The sequence below is a fragment of the Somniosus microcephalus genome, chromosome 12, assembly GCF_052327205.1.
Source record: "Somniosus microcephalus isolate GS21.2 chromosome 12, FLI_Smic_1.0, whole genome shotgun sequence".
NCBI lineage: Eukaryota > Metazoa > Chordata > Chondrichthyes > Squaliformes > Somniosidae > Somniosus > Somniosus microcephalus.
This window is the reverse complement of record NC_140998.1, coordinates 72,815,079-72,831,974: the sequence shown is the minus strand read 5'-3', so window position 1 is coordinate 72,831,974 and position 16,896 is coordinate 72,815,079. Positions and strand designations below refer to the sequence as shown.

The 16,896-nt window shown below is 45.6% G+C and overlaps 1 protein-coding gene across 1 annotated transcript in view; it reads left to right on the top strand.

The window, feature by feature from the left end:
* LOC147109296 (protein ELYS-like) overlaps window positions 1-16,493 on the top strand; it is a 67,027-nt gene extending 50,534 nt beyond the window's left edge. The window contains exons 4-9 of the mRNA XM_086004184.1: window positions 5,017-5,131; window positions 5,911-6,010; window positions 6,683-6,861; window positions 7,081-7,142; window positions 7,240-7,335; window positions 15,989-16,493. Coding sequence (XP_085860310.1) covers window positions 5,017-5,131; window positions 5,911-6,010; window positions 6,683-6,861; window positions 7,081-7,142; window positions 7,240-7,296 — 513 coding nt within the window. The 3' untranslated portion in view covers window positions 7,297-7,335; window positions 15,989-16,493. The remainder of the gene's footprint in view (window positions 1-5,016; window positions 5,132-5,910; window positions 6,011-6,682; window positions 6,862-7,080; window positions 7,143-7,239; window positions 7,336-15,988) is intronic.
* The last annotated feature ends 403 nt before the right edge of the window (window positions 16,494-16,896 follow it).

The following is a 16,896-nucleotide window of genomic DNA, read 5'->3' as shown; positions in this document are numbered from 1 at the left end:
GGACTGCGGAATTGTGGAATTGCGTAATAACCCCTTATATGTATAATATAAGCCCAAATGTTTATTTACCATTAATCTGTGGACCAATAAAACTCAGAGTAATATAGAACCTGATAATATTAATATAGGCAAAAACACTAAAAATACACAGAAAGTCTGCTAGCATCAATAAAGAGGAGAAACAGGTTAGGCCTTTAAGGATGGACCTTTTGGGAGACTTTTTGCTTGTATTACATTGGGGAAGAAATTGGTTCCCACCGCACACGTTTTTTGGGTGCAAAATTCACATTGAGCGGGGCAAGTTTCTGGGCGTGATCTCCTGCACCCAAGACTTAGCTGTGGCCGGCCTGGCACCCGAGCTACCTGTTTTTGAGACGTCCCCAACAAGCAAGCTGCATCAGGATGCCCAAATGTCACATGCAGCTCACTGGTTTTATAGAAATGAGGCCCGGGGCCCAACTGAAGCGAGCCTCAGGCCTCCAGTTACAGGTGAGCATTCCAGACATCTGCCCAGTTTGTGAAACCAGTTGATCCATGATCCAAGTGAAGCCCTTATCCAGTCGCTCTACCAGTCCTTTCAAGGCAGAGGGGACGGTGGAGCCCAGGGCTTTCATAGCCCCAGTATAAGCATCCATTAGAGATCCTATTATTGCTGCCAGTGACTTCTGTATGGAGGGCCTAACTGCAGCATCCATTGAGTTGACCACAATCTCCATATATGACTGCAGAGTGTCATTGTCATGTGCCAGAACCCCACCCAAGTTGATAGTGGACTCCTCTATACCCTCCAACAAGATGCGGTAGCTCCCAGTCCTCAGCTATCTCAGTTAAGTTGGCAGTGGGTGGGAATCAAGCAGGAACAAGGTGGTAAGCTTTTGCTATTTAAACTGTATGTCTGCCCCGTTCCCACTGGGCAGGGTGGATTAAAATTCCCCCACTATCTATAGTCCATGGGGTGGCAATTTCTGTCCTGCTGCGTGGAAGGGCAAAAATGAGTCATGGCGCATCTTTGGGAAGGTTCTTTCCTTCATCGTGTGCTGCAACAAGGCCCATGACATTTGATGGATCTAGAAAGAGGGAAGAGGGACAATCAAAGGCCTTCAATAGCAGTTGAATGGTAGTGGAATCCACTACTAGCTTGTTGTGCTAAATGTATAAGTGAGAGAGTTAAGTATAAAAAGAGAAGGAAGGAGAGACGCCTAAATACCCTGCTGTGCATAGCTCCAACCTCACCATCTCCAATGCTGCCACTTGTGGCGATGTCGAGCTCCTCCATTGGTGTGAGCACATGCCTCAAGTGAGGACCTCCTCCTCTTCTTGCACTCTCTCTTTCTGTTGTGTGCTAGCTTCTCCTGCAGGAAGAATGGAAGTGGGTTAGCGTGTGCCCATTTTGGAGGGTTTTGAAAGATGTGTGAGGCAGCTTAGCACAGTGTGCACGCTGAGTGGAGGTGGCAGCAGCTGTGGGAAGAGGAGGGAATAGTTGTGAGAGCAGTGTCAGGTCCTGAGGTGCAAGCAAATGAGATGCAGTGAAGTGTCCTATCATGATGGGAGGAGAGGCATGGGAAGGAGGGGAGGAAGTACTGCTCGTGCTGGGGCTAAAGCTGGATGGTTCAGGGCTGTATAGAGAGTAAAAGAGATGTGAAGGGGAGTCTAACCTTGGCACTCCTACTGAGGTTTTTAAATATCTCTGCATTGCTGCCATATGCTTGATACAATGCTTGTAGCATTCACATGCTCCACACCACTCTCCATTGTTGTTGACGAATTTGCCTGGGCAGCCAGCGTCCATCAGTGAGGACAAGGAGCTGCTGCCTGCTGCTCACTTGCTCAATTAGCACCTCCATGGCACCATCAGAAAACCTGGGTGCCCCTAGCTGAAGTCATTTTGCCAGCAGATTCTGAAAATCGATTGCCAGTAACCGCCATTGTAAAATGCACTTCAACTTTAAGAAAATAAGGTTGCCTTTAAGTAGTAGCAGCCCCACTGGGTGTCCTGCCCTCCCAATTGACAAGCTACCTATAGACAGTACGATTAGCACTGGCATCTCACTGATTACCTGACTATGACGTAAATCGGGTTTACCATCGGCTGCAGCCACATCAGGTGGGAGGAGGGGACAACATGCCTGATTTGCGCTGGACACCAAAATCCATCCCCATATCTCTTCAGGCACTCCATCACAATAAACTTCTTACCCTTTCACTTGTGTTGTGTTTCTATTGCAATTAATGTCCCTGCCACACAATGGTAAGATCTGATTTTAAATGGGGGTAAAACCTTTGTTAAAATAGCAGTCAAAGAAAGGTTGTGTGAACCTGATTAGCGTTAGTCTGCTAATATCACCAACAGTTATTTCTTGGCTAGAGAGATTAAGGCTGTAATTCAATGATAAGGTTCTTCTACCTTTGCATGGCTTAGGATATCAACAGATCCCTATCAAGTAAATTAGAATTCATATCACAATTTAGGCAAGTTTATCTTTATGTTTATATTGGTTGCTGTGAGGCTTCCTCCTTTTTAAAAATGCCTGATTTTATTTCTATTTGATCCCTATTTTCTCCTTACTAGATGCAAGATGTTAACATAATGTTGAGCCGTTATAAGTAGTGTATTTGGCAATTTATGAAGAAAAAGAATCCTAGTCTATGCGAAAAATATGAAATATGCTTCTCAAAATCCAAAGATCCTTTGTATGGAATAGTAGAAACGTCTTAAAGTTACTGCTAATTATTTCCTGTGTATCTAAAAATAAAACCAAATTTGAAATATACCTCCTGTAAAAACACAAGTGACAACTCACAATTTTGATTTTCACGGCAGCTAAACACACCACTTTCACTTTTCATGTTAAGTATTTAACTTTTTCTTCATTCTTGCAGTGAAGGAGCGTCTATTCAGCTAAATCTCCTCCAGCTTGGCTTTCAGCAGCAAGACAGTTATTCAGATATTATTTATCAAGTAAGTTGCAGCACTGATTACTTTTGTTTTCATAGCAGTTCCAATAAAGTCACTAAAAGCTCTCCTGAAAAGATATGAAAAGCCATTTATTATGAAGCTAAAGTAGCTGCTGCTCTCTTGCCATTAACCAATGACACGTTATCTTTAGGTTTCTTGCTGGCTTCATTGTCATGGGAGGTCTTGGCTGAAAAACAGCTTTTAATAAATAAATGCTCGCCCATGGAATATTTTAGTGATGGTCTTTAAATAATTGCAGTCAAATGCAGAATGTTTTTTGCTTTATTACCTGTCTTTTAGATGAAGCTTTAATAGTCCTTCATTATTCTGCTGTATGTAACCATTATTTCTGTAAGGAAGCACCAGGAAGGCTGATGATTTCTAATCTGCATAATATTGCCTGCTGTAATTCTGAATCCAACAGTGCCCTGTTTCCTAATGGATTAGGAACATTCTCATTTCATCAATTGCGTTTTGGGTACTTTGCTTGATAAATGGATGAAATTGCTTGTAAGTTATGAGTTTGACTGAGCTGTAATGAATGATATTCAAATTTTAAAAGTTCCCTTAAAGTGTTTCATTATGTACATAATTTCTGTGCAGTTATGCAGTATCTTTCTACTTACCTACAAAATCATAACTGAACAACATGAAGAGAGTTGCTGCACCTTGTGGTTTTATGCCACCTAATATCCATAAAACATTTTTAGTTCAATAGTTCCTTTGTCACTCTTCATACAGTACTTTACAACCAGAAGTTACTTGCATCTTATGTATGAAATGAGCTGACTATACATTCATTTTTAAAATTGAATTCCCATTCTCTAGCTAAAACTATTTGTCCAGCTTTCTTCCAGACTTCTGCAAACAGTGCTCTATTATCTGGACTCTGGGAGGAGTGCCAGAATGATGCCAGCTGACTTGCCCTTTAGTCTTATCACCTTGGACCAGAATTTATTTTGTCCTTTGGCTCAGAACTAGTAGATGCACCTCCATCAAGACTTACATTATTCTGAGGATGTCAGCATCAAAACCTTCATCAACTATCTTGCTGTGAATCCATTTACAGTTTCTATACATTTGTCAATTTATCTTTAATTGATAATACTTTTACAATCAGTTACAAAGAATTCAACTTCATTGTAACATCCTTTTGTATCCATTTCTGTTGATTTTAGGAAAACCTTTATTTAAGTGTTGGTGATATCATTGGGCAAGTGAGTAACTGAGGCCGACTGTGTAAATTATATCAGCAGAGATAATGATTAATCCAGGGGGTTTCAGTGATCATGTCCTTTTAATTATGGCCCCGATTTTGGTTTGGAGCTTTTATCAGGCGGTGGGCATCGCTCGCCTGATGATGTCATTGAGCCTCATTGAAATTTGACAAACGAGCTGCCAGCCCAAATCTAACTGCTCATTGGTAGCTTGTCATTTGGGAGGGCAGGAAATCCAGCAGCACTGATGCTTCTTAAAGCTGCTGGCATTGACCTTCTCAGCCATCTCTTTCCAGGCCTGCTTGACGGTGGCCTTGGGAATGCTCCTGTGGGTGTTGGGGAACAGTAGTTGTGTTCTGGCCCCTCACTTCCTCCACTAGGACCTCCAAAGAGGCATCAGGAAAGCCGGGGGGGGGCAGCCATTCGACTCATTGCTGCAGTCAGCTAGAGTTCCATAGTTGTTTAATGAAAACCACAAGTGATGGATGCAACTTCGCTTTAAGAGGTGCATCTCCACTTGAAATAGAGTCAGAGAAGGCAATGGAAGTTGCATGGGTCACGTAGGCAGGCTGCCCGATTCTGCAGGCAAGGCTATTTTTTTAACAAAATTAATTTACATATTTAACACATTTCAAGGACTGCTTCAGTAAGGTGGTTAAAATTTAAATGTGATTAAAAAAAACCCTCAAAAATGCTTTCTACAACATCTGTGACATCAAATGGTGGCAGTAGTTACACTCAATCAGCACCATGTTTGCTCTCTCTCTAATCCCTTTCAAAAGTTAGCTTGCATTTAATTTCAGATCAGATGCCCTTTGCATGAACAATCTTTTCTGTTTCCAGGGTTTTCGTCACTGCCACGTATGCTACACACAGCGGCTGTGCCATGGAGTTCTGCCTAATCCTGGGTCTTCCAGCTGTTGCCTCCTCAATTGCCAGATTATAGAAAGCTGTCAAAGTAAGATGTCATTACACTGTGTGATGCAGAAACATGGTAAACCACTGTTCTTTAAATAAAAATTAATAAAACATTTTTTGGAAGAATTCTAGTCAGAAAATACTGTGAGTGGAGCACATCTATCGACCACCCATTGTTACCCTCGTGAGGCCCAGGCCTCTGGCTAACTTTTCCTTAATGTGGCAGCTCAAAGGTTGGGGAGGGTTGGGAATCGATTGGCTCCTATGCTTAGGATCTGGCCTACAGTAAGAACCTGGGGAAGAGGAGGGAGGTGGGGTCGGGGGGTGGTGCGGGGATTGCATATGCAGGCAATGGCCGGAGTTTTTTTTGTGGGTTAAGGAGCAGCACTCCTGTTCAGCCTGGCCTCACAAAAATTAATGTTGAAAGGAAACTTTGGCCATTTTCTGAGTGGCCTCCAGTGGCCCCTTTAAGTACCGCTGGTTAGACTGCTCAATGCTGATACAAATGGCAGAGTATGTGTGGTGCACTCTTCACCCATTTGTACCTCAAAATTGCAACTGGGGTCCTATGTATGAAATAGGACCACAATTTGCATTATTACAAGTGGCCTCCTCCTCCTGAAACAGGCAGATGCTCCAGCCGCCCCGCTCAGGACCCTATTCAATGTGGTGGTGCTGGATCTCCAGCGTAAATGAAGTGGTAAGTGACCAGGCACCATTTTCAGGTCACTTATGTGTATACTAGAATATTAAGTAGGGTACTATGAACTGAAAATGTATTTGTGGATAGTCTGATTGTTTTTCTTTCACTTTAGCCAGATGCTCAACCCAGATGCTTAACCTGGGATGTTAAAGTTGTCTATCTGGCCTTATTTGACATTGACCAATGGCTATGGGAAGGCAGACCTAGTTCACTAAGGTAAATTCTATATTCCAGGTGAAATATTAGGATAAAGGGTAAAGAGTAAATGTCCTGCTTATGTATACAACTCAACTCTGATAAATACATAACTGGCATGCCAAACAGTTTCTGCTTAAATCAAGGATTCTACCAAATACTTATTGAAAACCTGAGCCATTTTACAGTATGCTAATGTCAGTGCATCTAATTACTGCTGCTACAAATGAATCAAACATAAAATAATGAATGCAAATTATAATCTTTTACAAGACGCTGTTAGTGTACTAAAGCTGTCTGACATGAGCTGGACTGACAATACACAACATTGCTGAGCACTGGAAACATAAATCATTAGGGAATATTTTACGCCCAGATCAGGGATTCTATACAAGTGATTAGTAAACAAATGCTACAAATTTGAGCTCAGTGTTTATAAGGAGTGAGCTATGTTTTGAATATTTTATTTTCATTAAAACCATAAGCTATGCATCAGTGTTGTGCATGGCCTTCCATATTTATAGAAAACAACACTAAATTGAATATAAATTCAAATTTATTATCACCGAACTCTGTGGCAGATGAACACAACATTGAAGGTTTGACAAATTTATACAGTAATATAATTGTAATATAGGAGCATTATTGTATTCAGATTCGAGTAAGGTGTTTTTCTTTCTTTATATCTTGTAGATCAAACAATGAGTTGAAAGACTGCCAGTATTTTGGCATTTGGACTCTGTGCTTTGAGAAGAACAAGACTGATGATGTGAACGTATTTGATGTTATTATTCGTAAAAGCTTTCTCTGGACAAAAGACAAGGCAGACCATTCAGCACAGCCAAACCATTCACTGGGTAGCTGTATGCTCGGTATGGATTATTTTAGTGGCATAGTGAGTTTCTTTGAAATAACAGATGTTAAGCCTAGCACTTTATTTTGATAAAATATCATACAACATATACTATATGATTCTTCTCTAGTCATTTGTGCATTGAACAATGGTGTCTTCAGTGTGTCCTTAAGTGCTTTTGTATGGCTATATATCACTAATGAACTTGCCTTGGCTTTTATGTCTCCATCCTTTAAAGATGTTATGACTCTATTTGACAATGGAATACAATACAATACTTTCCTAGGATATAACCACGAGGTAAGCCCCACATTAGGGATTCAGATATATTGTGTGCAAAGGTCAATTTGTTATATTTTAAATTTAGTTTAAATTAATTGTATTTGTGTGCCATCAGATCACATCTAAATGGAAAGCAATTGGTACATTGGATGCTGTGTCTGATTGTCCTTAGCACTGCAGGAGTCTGCCAACAAATCTGTTCTGGTTTCAGGTAGATGTGACAGTCCTGAGTTTTTTTATCAATTACATCTGTAAAGAATTTCTGGAATGTGTCATTCCACTGAAGATCTTTTCTTCCAGGGTTTGAATCACTCATCATATAAATAAATCCATTCAATTTCCAGACCCAATGATGTCAAACTAATGTCCATTATACCAGAAAACAGGCCATTTGGACTGTGATCACTCTGACCACTATACGCTTGTACATTTCCCACAAGAGGGGAGAACACACTGGATCAAGTCTACACGAGCATTGTAGACGCTTATAAGGCCATTCCCTGCCCCCACCTTGGGAAGTCTGACCACCTCTCCCTGTTTCTAGCCCCGGCATACAAACTGCTCATCAAAAGAGAGAGATTAGTGAAAGTATGGCCAGAGGGGGCAGTCTCGGAGCTTCTGGATTGCTTCGAACGCACTGATTGGGGCATGTTTGCCCATAATGACATCGAGGAATACACATCCACAGTGCTATTCTACATTAACAGCTGCGTCGAGGTAGTCACGACCCATAAAAATATCAGGACATACCCCAACCAGAAACCCTGGATGAACGGAGAGGTCCGCTCGCTGTTGAAAGCACACGACGCAGCATTTAAATCTGGCGACGCGGCGGCTTACAGTGCAGCTAGGACCAACCTAAAAAAGGGTATCAGGGCTGCCAAAAGGAAACAGACACTGTGGATAGAGGATCATTTCCACAACAACTCGGACCCCCGGCGCATGTGGCAAGGCATCCAGTCCATCACTGACTACAAGGGCAAAAACACCAGCCCCCCGGTTAGCGATGCCTCCCTTCCGGAGGAGCTTAATAACTTCTACGCTCGCTTCGACAGGGACAACAGGGAGCCGGCTACCAAAGCCTTGCTACCCCCGGAAGACCAGGTGCTCACTCTGTCGACCTCTGACGTAAGGGGTGTTCTACGCAGAGTGAACACACGAAAGGCTGCTGGACCGGATAGCATCCCTGGACGGGTACTCAAGGAATGTGCTGATCAGCTGGCTGATGTCTTCACCGCCATCTTCAATCTGTCATTGGCCCAGGCAGTAGTCCCTACATGCTTCAAGACCGCTACCATTATTCCTGTGCCAAAACAAACGGCTGTGACGTGCCTGAACGACTATCGACCTGTCGCACTCACACCCATCATAATGAAGTGTTTCGAGAGACTGGTCCTGGCTCACATCAAAGCCAGTGTTCCTGCCTCTCTTGACCAACACCAGTTTGCCTATCGTGCAAACAGATCAACGGAGGATGCAATCACAACTGCTCTACACTCAGCACTGAATCACTTAGATGGTAAAGAGACCTACATCAGAATGCTGTTCATAGACTACAGCTCAGCATTCAACACTATCGTCCCCAACAAGCTGGCCACCAAACTCCAAACTCTTGGCCTGAACACTTCCCTCTGCAACTGGACCCTGGACTTCCTAACAAACAGACCCCAGTCTGTCAAATTAGGTAACCACACCTCCCCCCCCCGACCCTGAACACGGGGGCCCCACAAGGATGTGTGCTGAGCCCCCTCCTCTACTCCCTCTTCACCCACGACTGTGTGGCTGTTCATGGTTCCAACACCATCATCAAGTTTGCGGATGATACCACGGTAGTAGGCCAGATCACCAACAACGATGAGTCAGCCTACAGGGAGGAGGTCCAGCATCTCGTGAAGTGGTGCGCCGATAACAACCTGGCCCTTAACACCAAGAAAACCAAAGAAATCATTGTGGACTTCAGGAAGTCTAAAGGCGGAAGTCACACCCCCATCCACATCAATGGGGCTGTGGTGGAAAGGGTGGACAGCTTTAAGTTCCTCGGAGTCCACATCACGGAAGACCTCTCCTGGTCCCTCAATACCTCCTCTCTGGTGAAGAAGGCCCAGCAGCGCCTATATTTCCTAAGGAGGCTGAAGGGATGTAACCTGTCACCCCTGATCCTCTCTAACTTTTACCGCTGCACAATAGAGAGCATCCTGACAAACTGTATCACAGTATGGTATGGCAGCTGTAGCTACTATGACCGAAAAGCCCTGCAGCGGGTAGTCAAAACTAGCAAAGCATTACCAGCACCCGGCTACCGACCATAGAGCACATATACCAGAAACGCTGTTTACGGAGATCACGGTCCATCATCAAAGACCCTACCCACCCCAGCCACAGTCTGTTCACCCTCCTGCCATCTGGGAGACGCTACAAATGCATTCGCACCCGTACGACCAGATTTAGGAACAGCTTCTTTCCCAGGGCTGTCATCCTACTGAACTCCACAAATAAACTCTAAAGCCTGCACATCTGCCAATGCACTTTATTATGGTTATGCTTATGTTAATGTATTACAAGCCAAATGTATGTTGAATGTTTAAATGTCTTAATCTAAATGTACACTCTCGGGAGCCGCAAGCCTACATTTCGTTGTACTGCACTTGTGCACTAACAATGACAATAAAAGTTGATTTGATTTGATTTGATTTACACCAGGACTCAAACTATTGCCTGCAAAAAAGGTTAACAGTTATTTGAAGATAGAGATCAATCATTTTGCTCTGATAAAATGCTATTGGGCTGGATTTTGCTCTCAGTGGTGAACGAATGGCACCAGCCATTCATTCTTGCTCACAGACTTTCTATGGGATTTTGCATTGGAACTTCCGGTAATTCGAGAGCCATTTTGGCACAGCGCCCTCTACAGGGCATCTGGGACCTGTGTGAACAGGCCAAGCAACTGTGCATATCCTTACCCAATCAGATTGAAGAATTCTTAATGAGCAGTGCAGAGTCTGAACCAGGAAAAGATGGGATTAAAAGAGAAAGATAAAAGAGACAGGAAAAAAAAAATTTACATAAAAAAAAAATCTACAACAATAATTAAGATCTGAAGGAATGAAACTTTGCACTTGTAAAAGTTAATATTCAGTGCCATAGAGGTTGTTTGGCAGTAATTAAGACTTATTAACGCAATTAAAAATATACTTGGTGTGCCTCAATTATTCCGAGACTCGAAGTTAGCAGAACAAAAGTAAGGCTTTTATTAACTCAGAACATAACACGTAAAATAGAGAGATGTCTACCTTCAGGAGGCTGATGCCCGACTGAAGTTAGATTACAAAGGAGCCAGGTATGGGCGGAGCCCTGCACACAACCAGTTCCAGCACATTCCAATACATAATACATGAGGACTGGGGGAAGGGAAAAGACACAGAAGGCAGGCAGTTACAAGACACAGAAAACAGGCAGTGATGAATGGAATATATTTCATCACATTCACCCCTTCTATAGATTTAGTCTGTTCGGGGGTTTGATAGTCCTCTGCGACCGACGTGGCTGTTGTGGTGCCGCGGGTGTCGGCTGGGTGTCCCCGGTAGCCTCCTGGGTCTCTGCCGGGGGTGCCGCCGGGGTTGTTGAAGGGGTAGTTGGTGGGGGTGTCGTTGGTCGATGTTCTTCCGGGGGTGATGAAAGAATAGTGGGTGGGTAAGGGTTGCTGTGATCGTCGTCGCTGCTATTGCCGTGGTTGTTGTCGATGCCGGCTGGGGCGACGTCTTTTATGGACACGGTGTCCTCCCTTCCGTCGGCGTGCCGGACATATGCGTATTGGGGGTTGGCGTGGAGTAGGTGTACTGGCTCCACGAGAGGGTCCGTCTTGTGGCCCCTCACATGCCTTCGCACGAGTACCGGACCTGGGGTGGAGAGCCATGACGGCATGGATACGCCTGAGGTGGATTTCCGAGGAAAGACAAACATTCGTTCATGAGGCGTGGCATTAGTGGCCGTACACAATAGCGACCGTATCGAATGGAGCACATCCGAGAGGACTTCCTGCCAGCGGGAGATAGGGAGGCCCTTGGTCCTTAGAGCTAGAGTGACTGCTTTCCACACTGTCCCGTTCTCTCGCTCCACCTGGCCGTTACCCCGGGGGTTGTAGCTGGTGGTACGGCTCGTGGCGATCCCCTTGGACAGCATGTACTGGCGTAGCTCTTCACTCATGAAGGACGCCCCCCTATCCGTGTGGATATAGCTCGGCATACCGAACAGGCAGAACAGGCTGTTGAGGCATTTAATGACCGTGGCGCTGGTCATGTCTGGGCAGGGGAAGGCGAATGGGAAACGGGAGTATTCGTCCACAATGTTCAGGAAGTAAACATTGCGGTCGACGGACGGGAGGGGGCCCTTGAAATCTAAGCTGAGCCGCTCGAAGGGCCGTGTAGCTTTGATTAAGTGGGCTCTATCTGGGCGGTAGAACCGAGGCTTGCACTCAGCGCAAGTGCGGCAGTTCCTGGTCAGAGACCGAACTTCCTCAATCGAGTAGGGTAAGTTACGGGACTTTATGAAGTGGAACAGCCGCGTGACCCCTGGGTGGCAGAGGTCGTTGTGGAGGGTCTGTAGCCGATCCTCGGTGGCGCTGGCACACATCCCTCGTGAGAGGGCGTCAGGGGATCCGTTAAGGGCCCCTGGCCGGTAAATGATGTCGTACTCGAAAGTGGAGAGCTCGATCCGCCACCTAAGAATCTTATCATTTTTAATCTTCCCCCTCTGTTTATTGTTGAACATAAACGCTACCGATCGCTGGTCGGTAAGTAGGGTGAAGGGTTTGCCGGCTAGGTAGTGGCGCCAGTGGCGCACTGCCTCCACGATGGCTTGGGCCTCCTTTTCCACGGAGGAGTGTCTGATCTCGGGGCCTTGGAGGGTCCTCGAGAAGAAAGCTACGGGCCGCCCCGCCTGGTTGAGGGTGGCCGCCAAGGCGAAGTCGGACGCATCACTTTCCACTTGAAATGGAGTGTTCTCGTCCACTGCCTGTAGCGTGGCCCGCTCAATATCCTGCTTAATGCTTTTGAAGGCGGCGTGGGCCTCAGCAGAGAGCGGAAAAGAGGATGCTTTCAAGAGGGGGCGGGCTTTGTCGGAGTAGTTGGGGACCCATTGGGAATAGTAAGAAAATAACCCCAGGCACCTTTTCAGGGCTTTGGGAGTGTTGGGCAGGGGCAGCTCCCGTAGGGGGCGCAATCGGTCGGGGTCTGGTCCGATTTCCCCATTCTCCACCACGCTGCCCAGTATGCAGAGGCGCGTGGTGTTGAAAACGCACTTGTCCTCGTTATAGGTGAGGTTGAGTTTTTGTGCGGTTTTCAGGAACCTCTCGAGGTTCGAGTCATGATCCTGCTGGTTGTGACCGCAGATGGTGACGTTGTCGAGGTAGGGGAAGGTTGCCTGCAAGTGGTGGTCATTGACCATGCGATCCATCTCCCTCTGAAAGACCGAGACCCCGTTCATCACCCCAAAGGGGACTCTGAGGAATTGGTAGAGGCGTCCGTTCGCCTCGAAGGCGGTGTACGGGCGGTCCTCTGGTCTGATAGGGAGCTGGTGGTACGCTGACTTGAGGTCGATGGTGGAGAACACCCGGTATTGGGCGATTTGGTTCACCATTTCTGATATGCGGGGTAGCGGGTAGGCGTCTAGTAGGGTGTACCTGTTGATCGTTTGACTATAGTCGATCACCATCCGTTTCTTCTCGCTACCCCTTACCACTACCACTTGGGCGCGCCACGGGCTGTTGCTGTGTTCAATAATGCGCTCTTTCAGGAGCCTGTCTACCTCGGTCGCGATAAACCGCCTGTCCTCCCAGCTGTACCTCCTGCTTTTGGTCGCTATTGGCCGGCAGTTAGGGGTAAGGTTCGCGAATAGCGAAGGCGGCTTTACCTTCAGGGTAGCCAGACCGCACACTGTGAGGGGCGGCTGGGACCCACCGTACTTGAGCGTGATGCTTTGGTGGTTGCACTGGAAATCCAAACCCAAGATCACGCTCGCACATAGATTCTTCATGATTAATACTTTAAAATTATCATACACAGTTCCGTTAACGCACAATTGTACCGTGCAGTAACCCAGAATGGTCGATGTCTGGGTTTTATCGGCCATAGAGATGGTACCCTGAGCAGGGACCACCTTTAGGGAGAGTTGTTGTGCCAGTTCAGGGTGAATAAAACTCTCCGTGCTTCCACTGTCAATTAAGCATTTAACCCGGCACCCGTTTACCTCGATGTCCACCATTGATTTGGATAGCGGATGCGGCCTGGTCTGGTCCACTGTGACCGATGCCACTGTAGGGCCCTGATTGAGACAAGATGGCGTCCACGCTGTCTGCTCATAAGATGGCGGACCCCACGAGGTCGGGCAAGATGGCGTCCAAGATGGCCGCTCCCACGGCGCACACGCGGCGGTGGCGGATTTTCCGGCGGTTGGTTTTCCGGCGGGGTTCCCTCTGCACACCTTCCCGAAGTGCCCCTTCTTACCGCACTTAAAGCAGGTGGTGCCTTTCGCCGGGCACAGGTTTCTGGTGTGCTTTGGCTGCCCGCAGAAGTAGCAGTTGGGTCCTTGACGCGTCGCGGCTGTCGTAGGGCTTCTGGGGGGAGAGCTGGGCCCCGCCGGTGTCGGGCTGCCGGGCGGGGAAGATGCCTTCCAAGATGGCGGCGCCCTCGGCGCACACGTGGCGGCGTGGGCGGCGCGGGCTGAAGAGTAGGCGTCCGAGTTTCTCTGGGCCATCTCCAGGGACCGCGCGGTGTCCGCAGCCTGTTTCAGGTCCAACTCCGTTTTTTCCAGCAGTCTTTGCCGGATGTGAGTGGAGCTGAGGCCTGTGATAAAGGCATCGCGAACAAGCTCGTCGGTGTACACTGCGGCTTTTACATCTCGGCACTTACAGTCCTTGCCAAGCTTTTTCAGGATGCTTAGGAACTCCTCCACCGATTCCCCAGGTCGCTGTGCGCGAGTAGCGAGTAGATGCCTAGCATACACCTCATTCGTAGGCTGCTGGTAATGCGCCTTTAAGGTGTTGCAGGCGGCCAGGTACGTATCGGCGTCTTGGATGAGGGGGTAAACCCGGTGGCTTACCCAATTCCGTAGCATTCCGAGTCTCATCTTCGCAGTGTCCGTAGCGTCTTTGACGGCTGCGGAATTGTCCAGGAAGAATTCCATACAGTCAAACCAGTGTCCGAAGCGTGCTGATGCGTCCGGAGCATGTTGATCCAAATCCAAACGTTCGGGTTTCAGGAGTTGATCCATAGTGTTGAAAATTGAGTTAATAAAATTGATGTGCCTCAATTATTCCGAGACTCGAAGTTAGCAGAACAAAAGTAAGGCTTTTATTAACTCAGAACATAACACGTAAAATAGAGAGATGTCTACCTTCAGGAGGCTGATGCCCGACTGAAGTTAGATTACAAAGGAGCCAGGTATGGGCGGAGCCCTGCACACAACCAGTTCCAGCACATTCCAATACATAATACATGAGGACTGGGGGAAGGGAAAAGACACAGAAGGCAGGCAGTTACAAGACACAGAAAACAGGCAGTGATGAATGGAATATATTTCATCACAATACTTACACCGGAATGGATGAGTCCTAACATTTTCTGCCATGTTTAGTGGGTATCTATCCTGTAAGTACAGCAACTTCACTCTGTTTCATGTGTTTCAATGCTGAGACTTTTGGCGCGATGCTATTATAGCGCAACTTCTGGAGGAGCAGGGCAACTCAGACAGCAACTTTCTGATTTTCACCATTAACTGCGCATGTGTGGTCGCTGGAAGTTGCTGTCCGATTTGCACTTTAATAAAAGTGATCACGGTTAGCCTCACCGTTATTTCTACAGCAAAATCGGGACCATTAAATCATTTAAACAATAGAGTGAGAAGCAGTGCATCTTAATTATTTCTGTAAGAGCTTTTAGTTTTGGTTGGCATAAGGACATATCTTTGGAGTGGACGAATCAAATGTGTAAAAGGGTACTGTTCCTAACAACTCGGCTTCATTAGAAGAAAGCTCACACATAGTTCCAGTTTTTGTTATGTTTTTATCTGTCTATCTCTAGCATGATTTATGTTTCTCAGCTGTTGTTCCATTTCATGTGGACTCCAATTAAGTGTATTCTAACTATGCCCATGCGCCGCACAACAGCTTTTAACTGTGTCGTTGCTACAATAGACGCGTGGAGTGGTAGGTTTGAACTGAGTTCCGTGGTGCTACCCACTGGCGCTCCTGTGCACAGGGTGACTATATCGTGCACTGCATTCCATGTCTAAAGCTGATTTGCTAAGCATTCCACATAGGCACCTCCCAGAATCAACACTGGGGCCCAGATTTTGCGGCGCTAATGACGGTGAAACTGCTGACGTTCACCATCGTTACTCCTCTGAAAGTGACAGCGACTTCTGGAGTCAGCACATGTACAGATAAACACAGAAATCCAGAAGTTGCTGTCAGTGATTCTACGCTTCTCCGCAGGTTGCGCTGTGGAACGCCCTGAAGTCGGCAGTCAATTCAAATCACACTGAAATGTAGCTCCTGATAAAAACTTCCCCTGGATGTTGGAATATTGCTGCTAAAAAACTTTGAAAATGTTCAAAGAGGTGTTACTGGGTTTTTAATGGCGTATTGACTGCTGAACAACCGGTCTGGCCCAGATAAACTAATTTTATATTTGTGTAATGTCAAATTAATATAAGAATGACATGGTTTTTAATATAACTTTTTGTTTATGATATTTCAGCTTCTACCTTAATCCTATGTGTATGTCCCAATCTTTATTTCGCTCTCTGTAAAATTTATAAAAAGTAAATTATAATCTGTACATTTTGCTTCCTGGTTTGCTGTCTGTGAGAATTCTTCAGTGTGATTGGCTGCTCAGCCTGCTTGATGACATCAGTCTTGCTGGACGCTGGAGATTCGCTTGATTCGGCACTAGATTCAAACTAACGTTGGGAGAGGTAAAATTCACGACACAGAGATCACTGTCGCGTTGCTGCTGACTTCAAATTCCGGATCTAGATTTTTGTTAGATAGGCCCAATAAGTTCTTTGGGCATTTATTCATTGAGCATAAAAGGATTATTACAGGCACAGTACTACAGAGACTGATGTAGGTAGCTCCTCAGAGACAGGTGGACAGATTTCACTAAAAATTATTCAATCGTTTAATATAGCAAACCATGCTATCAATGAAACAAGTGACATAATCCGTGTATCTGGCTGGACCTTTAACTGTTGTTTTTATGGTTTCATATGAAACTGGCATATCAGAAAGTGAGAATCACAGAAAAAGGATCCTGAATTTCACACTTTAGGAGAGTTTGATGATGCTTTACCTTCAACTTTTGTGCTAATATTTCACAGGATAAATGGCTGGAAGATCTATTAACAAGTTTTTTAAAGAATGACAATATCAAAATGATATTTAACTGGATAAAAGAACTCGCAAATGAAGGTAAGTCGAACAAACCGAATTTAATTTCATGAATATTTTCCCTATTTTTACCTTCTCCCACAGAAGTCCACAAACAGAAGACATATGTTTATAGGCAAATGAGTTTTATCAATTCCCCCCTCATCAGAATGGATGATTCCATTTCTATGGGGTTGCCTGTCTAGTAGCTCAATTGAAACTAATGAAATACATCTGTAGCAGGGAGATTTGAGTGATAAATAGCTCAGGGATTTAAACCTGCACCTAAGGATTTACAGTACGAGGCCATTATATTTTTTGAAGTCCTTGTGAAATTCTCCCAATGTC